The following is an 18581-nucleotide window of genomic DNA, read 5'->3' on the forward strand; positions in this document are numbered from 1 at the left end:
CTGCATGACATTAAAAAAGTAGTTTCCCCCCCCTGAAATTATGATTTGTGTTCATCCTTGTTTCCATGAAACACACAATCAAAACTTAAAAAGGTATGTTTTTTTGGCTTAAACTTAGTGCATTTTATTAATGCAACCCTGGTGTTTACAGGTTGATACACAGCTTTTTCTCTTCTGCTCAGACTTAGAGCAGACTAAGAAAACAGCGAAGTAAGTGCTGGAATACCTGCTGTTCCTATGTCTTTCTGCCACCTAGTGCCTGTGATCTGGCAGGTTCTGTAAATACTGGACAGTGCCCACATTTAACCTGAGTTGGCTGAAATGTAAGAGGGAGGCTGTTGTGTATCTGCCTCCAAAGGTGCTGGTGAAGCAGAGCAGGTCTGACAATCCCATACGGAGGATGATGGTGTCCCCCAGGCCTCATGTCATCTGGTGTTGTCAGGAGATCAGGGAAGAGGGAGGATTTGCTGAGTGTTCCTGTGGATGTTGGAAGAGTTTAGTGCTTTGTCCTATGACTCAAGGTTTAGCCTGATCACACAGGATTTAAAAAGAAATCAAAGGAGTCACTCAAGACTATGAGAAGGTGGTAAGGGAAGCCAACAGAGGCAGTTGTTTATGGATTCTGATCATGCTGTTCCTCAAGGAATTTGTACACTATTTTTCCATTTTCTACCATTTAATGGGACTGGATGACTCCACAGAACATTTAAATGCAGCTCTTTAGAAGGCAACGTAAGTTCATCATGAGGCTTCCCAATTGTGGAAATGGAAACATTTCCTGGAATAAGAGACACCCTCCCCCACCCCCACAATATCACCAAATGATATTTTATTTTTATAACTTTTAATCCAAAATTTGGGGTCCTAACGCATTGCAGGTCGTAAAGTTTGGATTCAGAAACCTTGCAGATCTTTGGAATTTCTCACCTATTTATTCTGTCTTGTCAGGGAGAATACCCTTGACATTGTCAGAGCATTCATTGTTTAAAATACTGTCTATGATATACAGTCTGTTCCAATCTACAAATGTGCTTTTTTTTCCCTTATTTTTTCCATAATCCCCACACTGTGCTATCCTGGCTGTATGGAGGCTGACTATTGAATTAAACACCGCATCAGCAATTTGAAATGTTCTTTTAATTCTGAGGAAGTGCTCCCTTGCAGTGACATCATGCTGGGTAGAAAGCTGTAAAGATCACACTATTTTGAAGTTCCTACTTAAAGTACAGCTGGAACTAAAAGTGACTGCCAGCTTAGTCACTGCTGCTGCACAGTTTATGTGAATAATGCTGCAAAGTGTTCTCTTTTTAGTGTGTGGCTGCTCTACAGATCATGGATCTTTTTGGATAGCAGAGCTTTTCCTACAGCAGCACAGCAATGTATTCAGTCTTCCAAGTGGTCTTTTGTAGCCCTGTGTCCCTGTGTAAGTAGTTCCTGAGGTTCTAACCTCATGAACAACAATACTGCCTAAAGTACATAATTTGAAGAGCACAAAGTTTGCATAAGCTCAAATGCTGAATTCCGCTTCAGGGCTGAATAAACCCTGTCATGACTGAGACATGTGGACCTACAGAGGAGCTTGTCTCACCTAGACAACTTCTCTTTTGTTCAGTGAGCTTCAGGTTTCAACATGTACTAGCTGGCAGTGCCAAAATAAACTGAAGAAGGTAGCTGGAGATCCAGTGTAGGATCTCTTCCTTATTTAATTTCACAGTCACTGCCACTGTTTCTTCTTGTAATAATCACATTTTATTCAGATTCCCACCTGTCCCAGTGAGAGAGAGCAGGTTTAGACTAGATATGTGGAATCAGAGATTTATTTCTGTGAGGGTGGTGAGGCAGTGGAACAGGTTGCCCAGAGAAGTTGTGGGTGCCCCATCCCTGGAAATGTTCAAGGCCAGGTAGGTTTGGATGGGGCCGTGAACAACCTGGTCTAGTGGAAGGTGTCCCTGCCCAGAGGTGTTGAACAAGATGATCTCCCAACCCAAACCATCCTCTAATTCTGTGTCTGTTTCCTTGCTGTCACTGGGTCACTTCTTGCTCTGCTGGGCTCCTGCACCTGGTTAGGATATAATTGGTGAGTGGCTGGAGAGGAGTGAATAAAATTGAAAGATCCACAGCCCCCACACATATTTCCCTATTGGGAATACGCCTTCCCTGACATTGATGAGTTTTTATCGTTAAGCTGTCACGTCCTGACAGCTCTGTAGGCGGAACAAAGGGGCGCATCAGACCGAACATGATTTGTAAACAATGAAGAAGGAGCTTGTGCTACCCTGCAGCATCTGGCAGTGTGAAAAACCACCATGAACTCTCAGGGTTTTGTTGGCTCCTTAGGAAATTCAGTAGAACTTCACCCTTCTCATCAGGATGCTGCCTTCTCAAAAGGAACAGCAAAATCACGGCATCTCTTTCAAATTCAAAATGCTTATTTAAAAGATAAATTATTCTAATTTATGTTTGCTATGTTTTCAATGATTTTTGTATCGTCAGCATTAAATCAGAGGCTGAATACTGTAATTTTTCCTGTTTTTCCAGTAAGAATTTGGTTTCTGATTAAAGTCTTTGGCAGTGAGTGGGCAAAAAATTAGTGCATTAACAACCTAACAATGAAATCAAAATGATTTTGAGTAACATTATCTAAAATTATTTTTGTTAGTATGTGTAATGTTCTTTTAACTGATGAGAGTGATTTACTTCTGCTTAGATGAGTGATGAAACTAATCAGTGAATTGCTTGAATGATGCATTGTTAAATTAGTCCCATATTCAGTTGGGAGTCTTTTATCTATTGCTCTGTGTGCTTCTTTGTCATTGAATTTGCAGGGGGATGTGCAGATTCTTCTTTTGTTTACATGAATATTAACTAGACCTGATTGTCAGTAGAGTTTCATTGTTTAAAAAAGGAAAAATGAGACAATGGACCTTCCTGTCTTTGGTTTTGTTGGGAGATACCTTTTTAAAAAAATGCCTTATGCAATTCATTTAATAAATCACTTGACTTATGTTTACAAGGGAATTCATCCTGCTAATTTCCAATACGCAAATTGCTACTATTTAAAAGTATTTGTAAATTCTATGGTAATTATTGCTTAATAATGAGGATAAGTTGGTGGTTTTCTGGTACATTTCCTCTATCAGACTAAATAAATGGAGGCAGGTTTTATCCAGTCCACCCACAAGACTGGCCATTCATAAAAATTTTATGAATGAAGAAAACAACATGTGTTGACAATGAAAATAACAGAGTTTCAGAAAGCTAATATTAGTGGAAATGCTTTTGTTACAACTATGATGCCTAAAGCCAGCATTTGTTAGGCTAGCTTAGAATTCTAAGGAGAAAAACAGCTGAGCTTTTAGTGACCATTTAGCATAAATGGCAGCTGGGTCCCTTTAATGTGAGAATTTACACACTGTCAATTATGAACTGATAATTTGCCTGGAAGTGTTGTGATGTGGAAGGTAAAGAAGGAAAGCATTAGAAGGTTTTATAGAGAGAGGAAAAAAAGCCGTATTTTTCACAGTTGCTTATAGGCAACACTTGAATCTAGGACTTGTATAAGTTTTGTGTGGCCAGACAGTTTTGTGTTTGTTTGGACAAAGAGTTCCTAGAATGTCCCTGCAATCTCAGCAATAACACAGATCTGTGATTTGAATGTCTGAAAAAAAGTCATGTGCTAGATAATAAATGCAGGTTTGTCCCAGGTCATCCTAAGTAATTGCTCTTCATTAAGCTCAAAGCACCTGAAATGCCACCAGGCAACAGAGACAGTTAATCTTTTGGACTTTGCAACCCCCTACACGCTGGTAATGGCACTGGAATGATGTCTTTTCCTTAATGTGATCCCAACTTGGGAATTATTTTGTTGTTAATCAGTAGCTATAGCTTGGCAGGTGTGATTAAGTAATTTAATTGTGAAGCTTGTGAAAATTTATAGGCTTGGCTTAACCTTTGTTTTAAGGGAAAGGGTGTGCTACTCTGAAATTAATAGGCTGTATGGACAGGAGCCACCAGGAGTGAAGTCAACAGGACTAAGAAGTAAATGGGGGGAAGAAGAATTAGAATGATAAGCAACAGATATAGGTAGCAAATAAGGGTTTGATTAATGAAAAATGAGTGTTCATTTGGAACCAATGTGTGTTGATACTGTTGTTTGTTAAAATGTAGAAATTGTGTATATTTACACAAATTGTGGGTTCCCACCATGCTCCCTACTTTGCACAAACTAAAATAAAAACCAGATCTACCTCACCTTGGTGTGGGAATTTTCTGTACACACCAGGCAGCAAGCCTGTATTCAGGATAATAGAAGAAGAATAAGAGTTTCAATACTTCATCAGCTTTTGGAAATGAAAGTACATATAGCAAGAACTGATATTATCATCTCTGAGCAGAACAGGAAATAAGCCTCCCTTGAAAGATAGCAAGCCATCTCAAGCAATATTAAAGGCTATTTGCAACTCACAGAATTTTGAAGCATTTTGTAACTGCTAAATGTCTGTTTGGGGGGGTCTAAAGGCACAGAATTTATGTGACAGGGCCCACTACTCTTAGAAGCAGGAGTTAATGTCTGCTATCTTGGTGGCTTGGCACAATGTTTTGTAAAACCAGCTGTCTTGAAAGGAGCTTTGATGTATCTTTAAGAAAGGTGCTGTTATTTATAGAACGTATCTAATCTATATTTCCCCTGCTTCCCACCCCTTTACAGAGAATGTGAGTTCTCATTTGATCAGGGTCACCTCAGAGATGAGATTATATTGAATCCCTATATGTGCTTCTGGTTCAATAACTGTAAGTTTAAAAGTGTTCTTAAGAAGGCAAATGTAGGACAAGAATGCAGCTGCATATTCAGTGTTGCTCTGCTGTGCTATCACTACATTCCTAACCATGGCTGGGTCTCAGGACACTAAAATTTACTTTCTTGCTTAAGCATATCTTAATCAGGGGTTAGTTTTCTCATTAAAAAGCAGGTTGTGATTTTATACAAGCTGAACAGAGTCTAGTTTGCAGAGAAAGGTAGACAAAGCCAGTAAATCTAGGAAGAAGAGAAATAAGACAGCAGGAATAAGTTCTAAGAAATGCAGTCTGTGCTGTAATACTGGGTCTGTTTTCTGGGCTGTGTCCTGTACTGCAGTGCCTGATGAATATATGATGCAGTGTCAGATGTTGATCTGTACGTGCAAGTGAGGCCACCCAGAGAGAATTGCTCTGTGATGCTGTATCCTCTCTCCCTGGCATCTGTATTCTTTGAGGCCTGTGCAGTAACTCCTGTCTCTGCTCCAAAGTCAGGCTTTGACAGGTTTGATAAATAAAAAATCCCTGCATAATTTTTTTGCTTGAGGAGAATATTAACTCTTGTATTGTAGAAAAATCAATAATCAGTAGCTATAACTTCTGTAACTAAATCACACTGCTTTAAATTCACATGTCTCTTCATCACTTTTTTTTTTCGTATGCTGGGCTGCTCTGAAGTGCTGTGTGCTGCTTACATGACTGCTCCAAGCTCACAAAAGGCTTGGGGCTAACAGGAACGTATCCTGTCCATAGTTTAGAGATCCTTTGGAATGAGGGCTGTACAGATCTAATGTATTACTGTGTTGATGCATGGGATCCCATGACCATTTGACTTTGCATTTTCATGCCCTGTTAAGCAGCTACAAGAGCTCCTCATCTAAAATGGTCCCATTCTAATTTTAATTTATGCTAATACTGGTTTGTAATGTGTCTGGGCAACTGGCTATTTAAGGAGCTGCTGTCAAGCTCCAAATATCTTTGCCTACGGCTCTGGCTTGACCTCTCTCAGCAACACAAACATGGAGAGAGCCAGGCTGACTCCAGATTGCCAGTACACTTCTGTCATCACAACATTCCCGGTTCCTTCCTTTCTTCCCTAGAGATGTCTTTTGTGTATCAGCTCAGGAAGATCACTCTCATGGATTTTTTCCTGTTTTCCTGGTTGTCTAGTTTCCTGTGTGTGCTTGCAGCTTGCCTGGAAGGCTTGTGAACTGCCTGACTTTGGTCAGTGTCTGTGTCAGGACTTCAGGCAGTTTTGGTTTTGCAGAAAATCATCTGTATCACGTTTGTTGCATCCTGGTTTGGGGAGTGGGGATAAGACTGGTTCTACATGTACTTACCAGCTAATTTCTGTACTTTTTTTTTTCTTCACTCCTAACTCTTTTTCTTTCTGTCACTTTGAGCCCTAACATCTCCTTGGGTTCTCCAGGAGTGGCTGCTACAAAGATGTTTGTGTTCTCCCCTGTTAAAACTGGTCTTGTTTTGTGTTGCTAGGCTACTCCGTTCCAGCTGCCTCTGAAGAAATGTTCTGTGGTGGGAAACGGTGGGATCCTGAAAAAGAGTGGCTGTGGCAAACAAATAGATGAAGCAGATTTTGTCATGCGGTAAGACAAAAAACTTAATGACACATTGTCCCTCCTTCCACCTGCTAAGCCTCAGACTTTCCAAAGCTGTTCAGTTAGGATTAATCAATGATAATTTGCCTTGTTGCCCTGCCTTTGCAGGATGCTTTACACAAGCAGTTTGGGTCAAAGTAGGAGGAGAGGCAAAAAAGGAGCTCTGGCTTGGTTCTGCAAAGGGATACGGGTTGTGGGGACAATCTGCTGGTCAGTAAAGTTGTGAGGACTTGTGCAGTGTCTCAGGGAGGTACTGAGGAGCTGCTTTTCTCATCACTTATGCACTGATAGCCAGGATGCTTCACCTGCTCTATGATTTGTCCTCTGAAACTAAATACTATCTATGCAACCCGTGGAACTCAGAATGAGTAGGGCTGATTTATGGGGCAAGACTTGAGTTGGTACAAGCTAAAATCTTTCTTTGTTTTTCTTCCCTAAAAAGTTAACTGTGGCTGACTGTCTGAGGAAAAGCCAAACATCTTCCCTTGATGTGAGGTTTTTGTGATTCTTCACATTTCCTTTCCCTCCAGCCTTCCTTAATTTATAAGAACCTGTCAGGAGGGATGTTGAACCAGCTTCTGCTTTTGTGATTAAATCTGGCACTTTCTAGGTCTGCAATCTTTAAGGAAGAAAGACAGAAATTAGTTCCTCCCTGATAAACATGAACAAGAGAAAGATTGTGCAGGAGAAACTGGAGGAATGCTCCAAAACAGATAAGAATTGGAGTTTCTTTTGGTTTCTGATGGATACATAATGAACTCCCACTACAAATCTAACCGTTAGATACTGATGGCTTACTATAAAACCATACAAATTTGCTCTAAATCATTACTGTAATTTCTGGTTTGCACCTCAAAGACCAAAAATGCCTTCATTATTAAATGCCTGTTAACACAAAGAAATAGAACAAATTAAAGGCAAAGGGAAGTATATACTTAGAGCATTTACAGAAGAGAAGATGTAAAGCACAGGGGGAGAGAGCAGCGCTCTGATTGCCATTACTGCAAAACTCCTTAGGTGTTCCAAAACTGCAGTGTATGTGCAGTGGTTATATTTTCTAGAAATTAAAATGCTGTAGGAGCAATCAGTTACAAAAACAACAGAATTAAAAAAAACCCAAAAAAACAGCAGTTATTTTAGCTTGATCATAAAAACTCATTTCTCTGCAGGGAGGCTAAAGCAACCATTATATGTACAGAGCTCGTTTTGATTTAGAAGTAAGTGATAGGGAGAATCCTGCAAAAATCCCTGTCACTCTCTGCAGGCTCTGTTGTATTAGTGATATGAAATCATATTTATGGAAAATTTAGTTGATCTTTTCTAAATCTCATTTATATAATCTGAGAGCTGAGAGAGAAAGAGCACAATGGTGACTTCCATAACACTTTTCATTTTTTTGAAAATAAATTTGTGTAGTATCTTCAAAGTATTTCTGCAGTGTGAAATGTCCTGCCAGGTTTTACCCTTGTTTATTAATTCTCTTCACATGAGTTTTGATTTCACTTATGTATATTTCCATAAGCTTTGTCATGTGAGAGAAGATGGCTGCAGTCATATGTTGTAATTGCTAAGGTTATTTAATGAGTTTAAATTCATTTGGCTGCTGAGCATCTTCTGCAAACACAGTTGTTCCAACACAGAGATGAGAAGAGCAGCAGTTTTCAGCCCTGAGGCACAGCAAGCTGTATATGCAATGAGAAAGGTGCATATGGTCTGCATGTTTAGGTATTGTGGTTATAATGGGCTCTTCTGATTTTCAAGTTTGTAATTCTTATTTCTAAGAAAAAAAATATTATTTCCCCCTTCCCTACGTGCTAATGTTTATTTTAAGAGAGAAGTGTTGGGTACTAGTCCTAAGTCATGTTTTAAACTCCTGTTTTTCATGTACTTAGTTCTCAGTATGAGATTACCAGTAAGAGAATTAAAAATGAAGTTTTTTTAGTATGAGTCTTGTGCTTCAGTGTGTTCCTCACCTGCAGAACACTGAGCACTCTACTGACCTATCCAAGAAAATAATTGGGAAAGCCAAGCAACAGATTTCCTGCAGTTTCCTGTAGATACTCAGGCCATTTCTTAGTGTTTCCTGCACAGTAAGGTGATGACAGGAATTAGATGTGTTTAAATAATGCATCTGTGACTGGCTTATGAAAGAATTGTCATTATTTAGATGCTGAGATGATAAAAACTAGGATGAGGTCTTAGTCCTTCATAATGCTTTTAAATTAACATTAACCAAAAATTTTTTTTTAAAGTGTGCCTTTTATATTAAACTGTGATCTGCCAGAGGTATTTATGCAATGTCTCTACCCTAAGGCAAATCAGCTGTAAATCTTACTTCACAAGTATTTGTTTGACTTTTATTTTATTTTACTTTATTTTAAGGAACTCTTTCTTGTTAAGATGTTATCATTTGTTATGTCCAAGAATTAAAATTTCCCTATGCTTCTAGCCTAGCTCTTCCTTGCCCTTGCCCTTCCTTTTCCCCCTTCCCCCAATGATTGCAGTTTCTGAAACCTCTTATTTTGATTATTTTTTTCTGTTTTCTTTTGAAATTGTCTACCTTCTCTTAATTTGTGGTAGAGTGAACTCTATTGCAGAATTGTGAGAAGCTGTTTCTTGACTGAAATCTCAATACATTGTACGCATCTTAACAAATATAGTCATGAAAAGGACGAAAAGTTCCTGGAAATTTTGTATTTCTTGATGAGTATGATTTAATTCATCTATGTTTCATGTAGGTAGGACATTGCTGTCCTTTTCCTTGGCATTTCTTGATGACAAGAATTTAAGGTTTTGAGAGCTTGTATTTATATGTAGATAGAGGCTGATATAGCACAACTGTGGTTTTGGTTGGGGTTTTTTTGTTGTTTTGTTGTTGTTTGGTTGGTTGAGGTATTTTTGTGAGTTAACAAAAACTGCGGAGAGCCCCAAACCCCAACAACATAAACATCTAAAAGCCTTTCTCTGAAAAAAAAAAATCCAAATTCTGCTTGTCTCTGAGAATCAGGGTTTCATTTTTGCCTTTTAAGCATTCCAGATACTGTTCATGTCTTTGTTTTAAAGGAGAAATTTGAAATGAAAAATATTTGGAAACCAGTTTTTAGTGTAAATTTTATGTGTTGAGTAGATTTCTCCTGACTACTTTTTGGGGCAGTGCTTAGGCTTGGATACTGTTTGAATGTATCTTCATCTTTATCTGCTGCAGCTTCCTCCTCCTTGGTCTTTACAAGGGAACTTTTAGGACTATTCACTGTGTGGATGTTTCCCTTGACTTCTGGTTTTTTTTTGAGTCTTGACTCTCTGCTTCCCAAAGTAAATTTGCTCAATTGCTTTGGCTTTATTCCATTATCACCCTGCCCACCAGAACAAGATTGTGAGCAGAAATAAGACACACATATTTAAAAAGCCATGCAATTTTTTTCTCTGTGTTTTCTCAGTGAATTTTATAAAATAATGATACCCTACAGTGTGATATTAAAAATGCCAGTTATAATGCCTGTAATAGTGCAGAGTGACATTATCACTCTGGAGCCTGATATGGTAAACAAGACAAAACAGAGTGAAAACCAGAACTTTTAAGGAGTTTGGATTTTAAAAAAAAGTTCTTCTATAGATAGTAACAGCCTTTTCCACAGCCTTTCAGCTTGTCAGAAATGTCAAATGTATGTCCTTGGTTTTGCTTAGCAGCCTCCCAGATCTCATCTCTGCAAAAGGTTTTATTTCTCTATTTCTCCACAATCTGGTACAAAAAATGCTTATAGATGTGGGACGGTAGGGAACAATTGTAGCCTGGTCCAGTAATACAGCATTTTTACATTTTCTGAAGCTTATCAGTCCTGAATGTCATTTAAAATCTTGACTGTCTGTGTGTGCAGGTGCAACCTTCCTCCTCTATCCAGTGAATACAGCAAGGATGTTGGATCCAAAACCCAACTGGTGACTGCAAATCCCAGTATAATTCAGAAAAGGTAGAGAACAGATTTTTCCTTTATTGGTTGGGGGTAAACAAAAAGAAAAATGCTTCATTTGTGTTATAGAAATTAGTGCATCAGAGTTGCATTCTTAATAATCTGATTCTGGAAGGGGATCTGGAAAATGTGAAATAAGCAATGGTTTGGTGTTAGGTGAAATAATTGAAGGCTAAACCTGTGATCCTTTCAGCTTAAGCAGGGAAGCTAAGGGAGGTACATATTGATGGGTACCCCAAACTACTGTGCTGGTCAGGCCAGCTGGCTGCTGCTTCCCACCGTTAAGGAAGATGCTAATTTGGGTTTCTCTTTGTTTCAGCAGAGATAACCTCTGAGTCCTCATTGCCTTTGCATTATTTGTTTGATACTTACAGAGTGTAAAAGGGGCTAGGATGGAACTGCTTGGCAGGATGTGATCATACAAGCTTTGTTTTCTTAGGAAACTGGGACAAATTTGTGTTATTTATTAGAGTTGGTTGAAATTTTTGAAATGACAGTCACTGATGAGAGTGGGGAAGAGGGAGCAGGGGAAAAAACAGGTCAGTGCTTTCTGATTTTGTCTTCCTGAATTTTAATTGCCATGTTCATTGTTTATCATCTGGAATGAGGTAGGTTGTTCTCAGGCATAACAAGATCTGGTAGTACCCTGCCATGCTCACTGAAAACCACAAGAGAAAAAATATGAACCAAGGGGATGAGCAAGAAATTATTAGGCATAAAGAAATGTATAATGTGAGTACTGGGAGGTGAAGGATTGTGAAAGGAAGCAAAGCAGGGAAATTAAATACATAGTAGAAAGCCAGTTTTTTTAAAAAGAAAGTCACTGGCTTGGAAATGGATGCTTGATGGTATTTAAATGAAATATTTTTTCTCTCTTTCAGGAATTGAAAGGTTCTCTAGTTTTGTGTGCAGACGAGATGACAGTCTTTGCAGAGCAGAACAGAGAGGGTGAGCAAGAGGGAAATGGAGCGATAATGAGCTTCAAGAGCCAATTGCAATCAGAGTGCTTGAGTAGGAGAAGGCACAGAAATGCTTGTGGGATGAGATCAAAACAAACCAATCAGAATAGGCAGGGGATGGCACCAGGTGCCAGGCAAAATCAGGGAGTTACTCAGGGCGGTGTATCTAAAGACAGGGAATCTGAAAATCCTTTGGTATGTAGATGGCTAATTGATTTATGAAGTGGAATGAAATGGCCGGAACATCCCATCAAGGAAAGATAAGTTCTATGGCATTTGGGATGAAATGAAGAGGAGCAGTGTGAAACACAACCTTACAGAGGGTTTTATAGTTTTCAAGATGGAGAATTTATTTAACTCGGGCATATTTGTTTTGCAGTCTCCCCTCCACCAAGGTCTGGAGTAGAAAGCTGACTGTAGTTACTATTTTTGAACAGAATAGGAAAAGAATTTTAGTGATGCTTTGAGGAGACTGTGGAGCCACACTGGAGAAACCGTGGAGTTTTCCAGCAAGAGGGGAAGGATGGAATGAGGAGGTGGTTGAAGAAGCAGATGGAGAGAGCAAGATGCTACTTTGTGAGGGGTGGATATCACAAGGAGGAGTGGAGGGGGGTGGGAAATGGGAAAAGAAAGAAGAAGGAAAGAAGATTGTGGTTAATGTCAGTTTTCAAAGGGAGTGGACAGTAACTGTGTTGCAAGACCGTGGATGAGAGAGTATTGCGAAATGTACGTGCATTTGTATTGATTAGGAGGAGATACACAACCAAGAACTGAGAATGACACACAGAACAAATTCATAGCACTGCAAATTGGAAACTTCCTTTGGGGCTTTGCTTCCTCTGGTGAGGAAGAAATGTTTTAATTTTAAAATTTTTTAAATAATTGACTGATGTTTCCAGTGTGCTGTCCAAAGTAATTATTTTATCTCCTGTGTGTTAAGTTAGAGTGGGTAAAAAAGGTTATCTCTTGAAAGTTAAAATAGAAAAAATGACTACAACTCTGTCATCATTCCTATGGAATGAAGCTTTTTCGGGAATTAAGGTTGCATATACATCCACACTTTCATGAAATTCAAAGACATTCAGATTTGTGTCTGATGGATCTGTTTCTAAGCTGTGAGTTAGCTAGCATCACATAATGGGATTATTCATTGTCATTCTTCCCCTGTCCTCTTGTCCTTACTTGAAGTATGTTGATATTGATGACGCTTGACATCTCAATTATCTCTCAAATGTCTTATGGCAGGTTTAGTGAACTGGTCCTGCAACACCATTTATGGTTTCTAAAAGATTTATCTATACCAGATAATTTATGGTGACGCATGTTGAGTAGGGCAAAGTTTTCACCAGGGATGTGAAAGCAATTTTCTGTGTGGTTCTAAAAACAGAATTAGTGCCTTTAGAAAATGAAATTGTTGGCAGTAGTTACGGAAGAAATACCATCATTTTCCTCTCAATTTAGTGCCTTAGGATGGAAGAGTCACAATTTTAATCTAGGAGTACCTTGATTTTAAAAATAATTTCTAAACACTGTGTTTTGCAAAACTTAGAGATCAAGTTCCTACTCTGTTTTCAGCAAGAAATGTGACTGCGCAGGTAGTACAGTTTTCACTTCTGAAATATTTTACTCTTTTCTCATTTGGGTTTGAATGTCCTACCCTTCAAATGTCCTACTCGTTTGGGTTTTGGGAATGTCCTACCCTAACTTCAATTAGTATAATGCAGGAGAACTGACAATAGATGTACTGTGGTAGAAATTTTCTAGTCTAAGAGGATGTGTGTTGACTGTCCCAGTTTCTTTTTTTGTCTAAAATTTTTCACAGGCGTCTCTCTTCAGTTAATATTGGAACTCACAGTCCTTACACGCTCCTGTGTGAAGCTCCTTTTTCCACTTTGCATTCAAAATTTAACTTTCCTGTCAAAGCCTGTGTTAAAGTTGCAGTTGGGATTGAAATGTTGCGTAAAGCTGCTCCTGGGGCCAAGGTGACTTCTCCCACCCTCTACCCCCAAGTGTTGTTGAGGGACTGCAATCCCATATCTTTGATGTTTCCAGTTCATTTTGCTCAGCTTGGCTTCATCTGCAGGGAACCGCTTTGTAGGCAGAAGATTATTTTATATTTGTCCCGGTTTTTATTTTCTTTCCAAGAGTAGCTGCTGTAAGTCCCTCCTAGGAAAGAAGAAGTGCAGTAGTGAGACCTGTGATGTGCCTACAGCCATTCTTAAGGCTCTGAAAAAATTCAGCCAAGGTTATATCACTTACAGAGGTTGTTTCCATATTCTGAACCCTTGCCTACAGCTGTGGAGAGGGATGAGTCAGTGAACAAAAAAATGTTTTAAGAGGCAGTGATGATTTTTGACCAATGGAATAAGATTTTTAACTAAGAAATACAGAGAGTTTGTGGATATGGATTATTATTATTATCTGTTTCTAAACAGATCCCTGGATCTGGGCTGTTTAGGAGAAGCAAATTTTATGTATTTCTTATAATCTTCAACAACTCTTGCAAATGTCATACAATAATTTGTCTAAACTTCTAATTAAATCTGCAAACAGATGCTGTTTGCAGCAGTATCCCTTTCTAGTGCCATGTCTAACCTGTGCACACTTACATCATCAATAACATGGATATAATACTTCCAGCACTCAGGGTCTTCTCAACCAGCTGATGTTTTTTGGTATTTTATCCATGAGCTGTGTGTTTATGGCATTTTATCCATGAGCTGTGTGTTTATGGCCTGTGTGGAAGTATGAACTTCCATCACTGAATGGGAACATTTTCCTTTCAGTAAATTAATTCACCTTTTTGATCTCTGTGATATTTGACAAGTTTTTGCTGCATCCAGTGTCTTGCTCTAAATAATGATGAAGGAATGAGACTAAAGACTAACAGATGCAATGATTCTGCCTCTCAGTTTGGAAATGCCAGTTAAATATCATTGCTGTTTATTAAGTTCCCATGGATTTTGAGTGGGCTTAAATTTGCTTTCCAGTGTCCCCTACATTTTAGAAGCAACTAATAGTCTTTCCTGGATTCAGTCCTGAAGGCATCTGTGAATCTGACTGACTTAGACTATTAGGAATAAAAAGATGGAATTGAAATAATTTAATTTGATAAAAGCTTCCTTCATCTTTGATTTAACAAATGTACAGTATTGTGCCTGTTGCTTACACTCATGAAAAAGTTTCATGAGAATTCTTCTTCACTGTGTCTCCATGTAAAAACTACATATTCTGTTCTTAAGTAGTTACATTATTATTTGGTAATTGCAAAAGATCAGAAAAAAGAGGTAGAAACCATCCATAAAATACGTTCTTGAAGGAAAACCCTTTGTGCTTATCTTGTCCTTTCTGTACAAGTTAAGTGATGGGAAGATCTTTCCCTGTAAAGTCAATTAGTCACCAGATTTTAAATACTTCATATAGATGTTCTTTTTTCATTCTTGGTGTCTAAATATATCTCAGATTACTTAACTGATAAGAAGTCCAAAGTGATAAGAATAATTCTTTTAATTCACATTTTATGCTCTTCTTCAAGAGTCTCTGAACATCTGTGCCAACAGCAAGGGGATAGTATTTCTAGGAAGTACTTCTTAAGAGGCAAGACTCTAATAAACTCTTCTGTATATGGAGGTTGCTTGAAGCCCCATTTGTTGGTAATCAATTTTTTCCCTCCTCTAATACAAAGTTTCTTTATAAACCTTTGCATTTATAAATGATGCCTTTCTTTCTCTTCTTGTGGAACATCTGTTTTTGTCCTTGTTTGAACAGAAAAGGAAGCAAAACTGTTTGAATGGAGGAGACTGGCCCAATGCTACCACCAGGACAAGGGCAGAGCCAGCAAAGAAAAATTCCCAAATTTCTGATTTGCTTTTGTGTTTTCTTAGCTGATGAACAGAAATACATGGAGTTGGAAAAAATTCCTGCTGTGATTGGAACAGTTTATTGCTATTTTAGCCATGCTTTGACCCCATTTAAATAAGTGATTTTTACTCTCCTATCCACCTCCTCTTAACCACAAGACGCAGCAATGAGCAGGAAGAAGTGATTTCAAGAATCAGGACTTGAAAATCAGAATTGTAGAGAGATACATTTTATTCCATCAGTTGACTGCATCAGGGATGATGGGGGGGATATCTCTTCCATGCCATACATACCTGGTCAAGACAGGTTCCAGGTATAAATACACACTGATCCCACAAGCCCACACCTCCCTGCCTGCCCATCTCCACCTTCTCTCACTTCCTATTATAGTCAGCTGCCTCACCTCCTGGTGGTCACATTCGGTGGTCTTTTGGGATGAAGGTTGAATGTCTTCCTCAGTGTTTGCTGATTGACCCCCGTCTCTGGGCAGGCCCAGTGGAGGTTTGGTTCTCCCTTAGGTCAGCTTGCCCCATTTAAAACCACCCATCTGGTCCTGGCTGGTTTCTGGAGCCACAGGTTTCTGCTCTGTCAGGTTTTTACAATACCTAGGTCCTGTTGTGCTGAGTTTTCGCAATATATCTTAATGTTTTTTTTCTGGCAATTAAGTTTCTATATGGTCTGTTACAAACTGTTTCTGCTACGTGTTCTATTTCCCCTCCACCTGTTTAAGCGTATTATAGGTTTCTAAAATTCTGAATTGTCATATGTCCCCCATCTCAGAAGGAGATCCGGGAACCCTCAGCCTTAAAGAAAGGACTGTTGGGTTTAGAGGTGTCTCAAAATGCACCATTGGCTCCAAAGAGAAAGGTCAGGTTGTATTGCTGAGATGAAAAACAATGAAATTCTGGGTTAGGGAAATGGAAACTTGGAGGATAAGTTATTTAATCTGGTAGGAGAAAAGAAGGGAGAAGGAAAGACTGAGGAGAACAGTAAAAGTTTTCTGAGGGTACACATCTTAGGGATGATACCTCATCAGCAAAAGAAAATGTGAGGTGTTAAGAAGAACTTCCCAGAAAACCTACAGAAGTCTTAATCTTACAGTAATTTAAAGGGCAAATTGATGTGGGGATGAAATGGGAAATTATAAATGAGATCTCATGAAATTATGGTTTGATGCTTTTTCTTAAAAATATATGTTTTATTAGTAGTTGTTATAAAATAGAGATAGAAGATACCAGGATTAAAATAACCTATTTGGATTTGTGATTGAAATATCCTCAAATTTCACTTCTACTGTGTGATAATTGTAGGATTGGAGAGGAATAGAGGATGCATTACTTTACACACACATTTGTAAGTTTCTTGCCTGGGATTTTGATAATAATCATAATTTTCTCCATTATGAATGACATTTTAATTGCAAAATCTTTGCTTTACCAAAATCACCATCTTCCTTATCTGTGGGGATATTCATTAACACATTGTCTCACACATTTTCATTTTCTTGGCAAGCTATGGCAGGAAGACTGTTCCTTTTCATTCCTCCCCCCTTTCCCACCTCCTGGTGTCTTCTTCAGACCACTGTATCCAAGAGTCTGCCAGCACTACCAAACAGAGAGACAGCCAGCTGTCTGATTTTCCATTATTAGGTCTGTGAAATGGGAAAGCTATATATGTCCTTGAGCAAATAATGCTTTTAATTAAAGTGAGGTTTTATTCATCCTCATATTCCTGCAGTAGGAGTTGATATGAGAGCTTCTAAATCCTACTACCAATATGTGGAATAGTTAATCCAAGTGCTTTATATTTAAGTATGTGACTAGTATCTTCAAAGTCATTGGAAAACCTCAGTGTCATGTATGGACAACCCAGTTTTTTTCAGGAGTATCTCCAAAGATTTTTAAGTGCCTAATCCATGTTTAGGTATCCAGTCTTTCTTTACAGTCTTTAATGTTAAGCAGTATTGCATCTCTTGAATATTTTCAGATACTGATTAGAAAGCAAATGTGTGTGTGTGTGTGTGTGTATATGTATATATATATATATATATATATATGCATTTATTTATTTACTTAATTATTTTAAATGAAGATAGAAGGCATCCTGCAATCTGAATGCAGATAATGAGAACACAGTAAATGGCTACTTCTCTGTAGTCTGCCATTTTGTGAATTCCCGGTTTTTATTTTGCTCCTGTGTCTAAATAACTTTCACAGTGTGCAGTATCTGTATCAGGATTTTAAGAGACAGGACCACTGGGAGATGTCTTTAAAGCATGATTTATTATTCTTCTTCTACAATCTTATGAAGGTGTGAGAACGTCTTACCATGTTCACCAGATGTTCGTGGTCAGTGATCACAAGATCACAGGTTACAAGGTCTTTTAAAGGTTAATTAGCCTATAAACTTCTGCCACAAAAGAACATTTTTACTTTTACACCAATAGTTAATTATTTTGTCTTACATGTTTTCGCCACAGCGCAGATTTTCTTAGCCAATCATATAAAAACACACAAAACTATTTGCTGCACTTTAAAACTTCTTATTGCCTTTATAATTACTTCTATATCTTAACTTTAAAACCTTAAAACTTTCTACTACTTAGCTTAATGCGTTTTCTATCTAAACTACAAACCCATGTTCTTGCCTGTGGTTTCTGAATCCTTTTGGATTTAACAGCGGAAGCCTTTTCCAAGGTCTCAGGTCGAACCCTGTATTAATTTTTGTGTTTGACCCTGCATGGACAAGATTTTGAGAATTTTCTGTGTTTGGTATTCCCAGATCTTACCCTTCTCTTTGAATATTCCCTTGATAGCTTTGTCTTCCACACTGGAGCAGGCAAGGTACTACTTACAGTATAATTATGTTAAAAACATGCCTATGTTCAGAAGATCTTTCCACCACGATGTAAAGCTCCATTTATTGAATATGTTATCTAACCATGTCTCATCATCAACCTTGATCTTAGACACACTTTCCTTTAACTTCTGTATACTCTTATGAATGGATTCTGAATGATCAGACAGATTCATACAGCACATCCCATTGAAATCTTCACACCTGTGTCCATGAACTAACATAAGAAAATTTATTGCTGCTCTGTTTCGTAGAGTTGTATGTCTTACACCTTGAACATCTGCTAACAAACCCTAAGGTCACTTAAATCAGAGATCATGTTTATATATTTTTATTTTTTTCCCCCAGCAGTGCAGCCTTATCCATTAATAAACCAAAGACCAATGTTCATCTCCATGCTTTTCTTTGATTATTTAATTATTTAAGGCAGTTTCTTTCTCGTTCCTAATTTCCAAGCAAATCTTTTAGCACATTTTTATTGTTTTTTCCTAAATTTGTTCTGAGACAGGCCAAATGTAAGGCACCAA

General features: G+C 38.3%; 1 protein-coding gene across 1 annotated transcript in view; it reads left to right on the top strand.

Annotated features, from left to right (window-relative positions):
* ST8SIA1 (ST8 alpha-N-acetyl-neuraminide alpha-2,8-sialyltransferase 1) overlaps nucleotides 1-18581 on the top strand; it is a 133913-nt gene that overhangs the window by 54513 nt on the left and 60819 nt on the right. The window contains exons 3-4 of the mRNA XM_005526989.3: nucleotides 6289-6398; nucleotides 10286-10378. Coding sequence (XP_005527046.3) covers nucleotides 6289-6398; nucleotides 10286-10378 — 203 coding nt within the window. The remainder of the gene's footprint in view (nucleotides 1-6288; nucleotides 6399-10285; nucleotides 10379-18581) is intronic.

This window comes from Pseudopodoces humilis, chromosome 5 (genome assembly GCF_049639895.1).
Source record: "Pseudopodoces humilis isolate 2021_Gansu_Grassland_sample_001 chromosome 5, ASM4963989v1, whole genome shotgun sequence".
Classification (NCBI taxonomy): Eukaryota; Metazoa; Chordata; class Aves; order Passeriformes; family Paridae; genus Pseudopodoces; species Pseudopodoces humilis.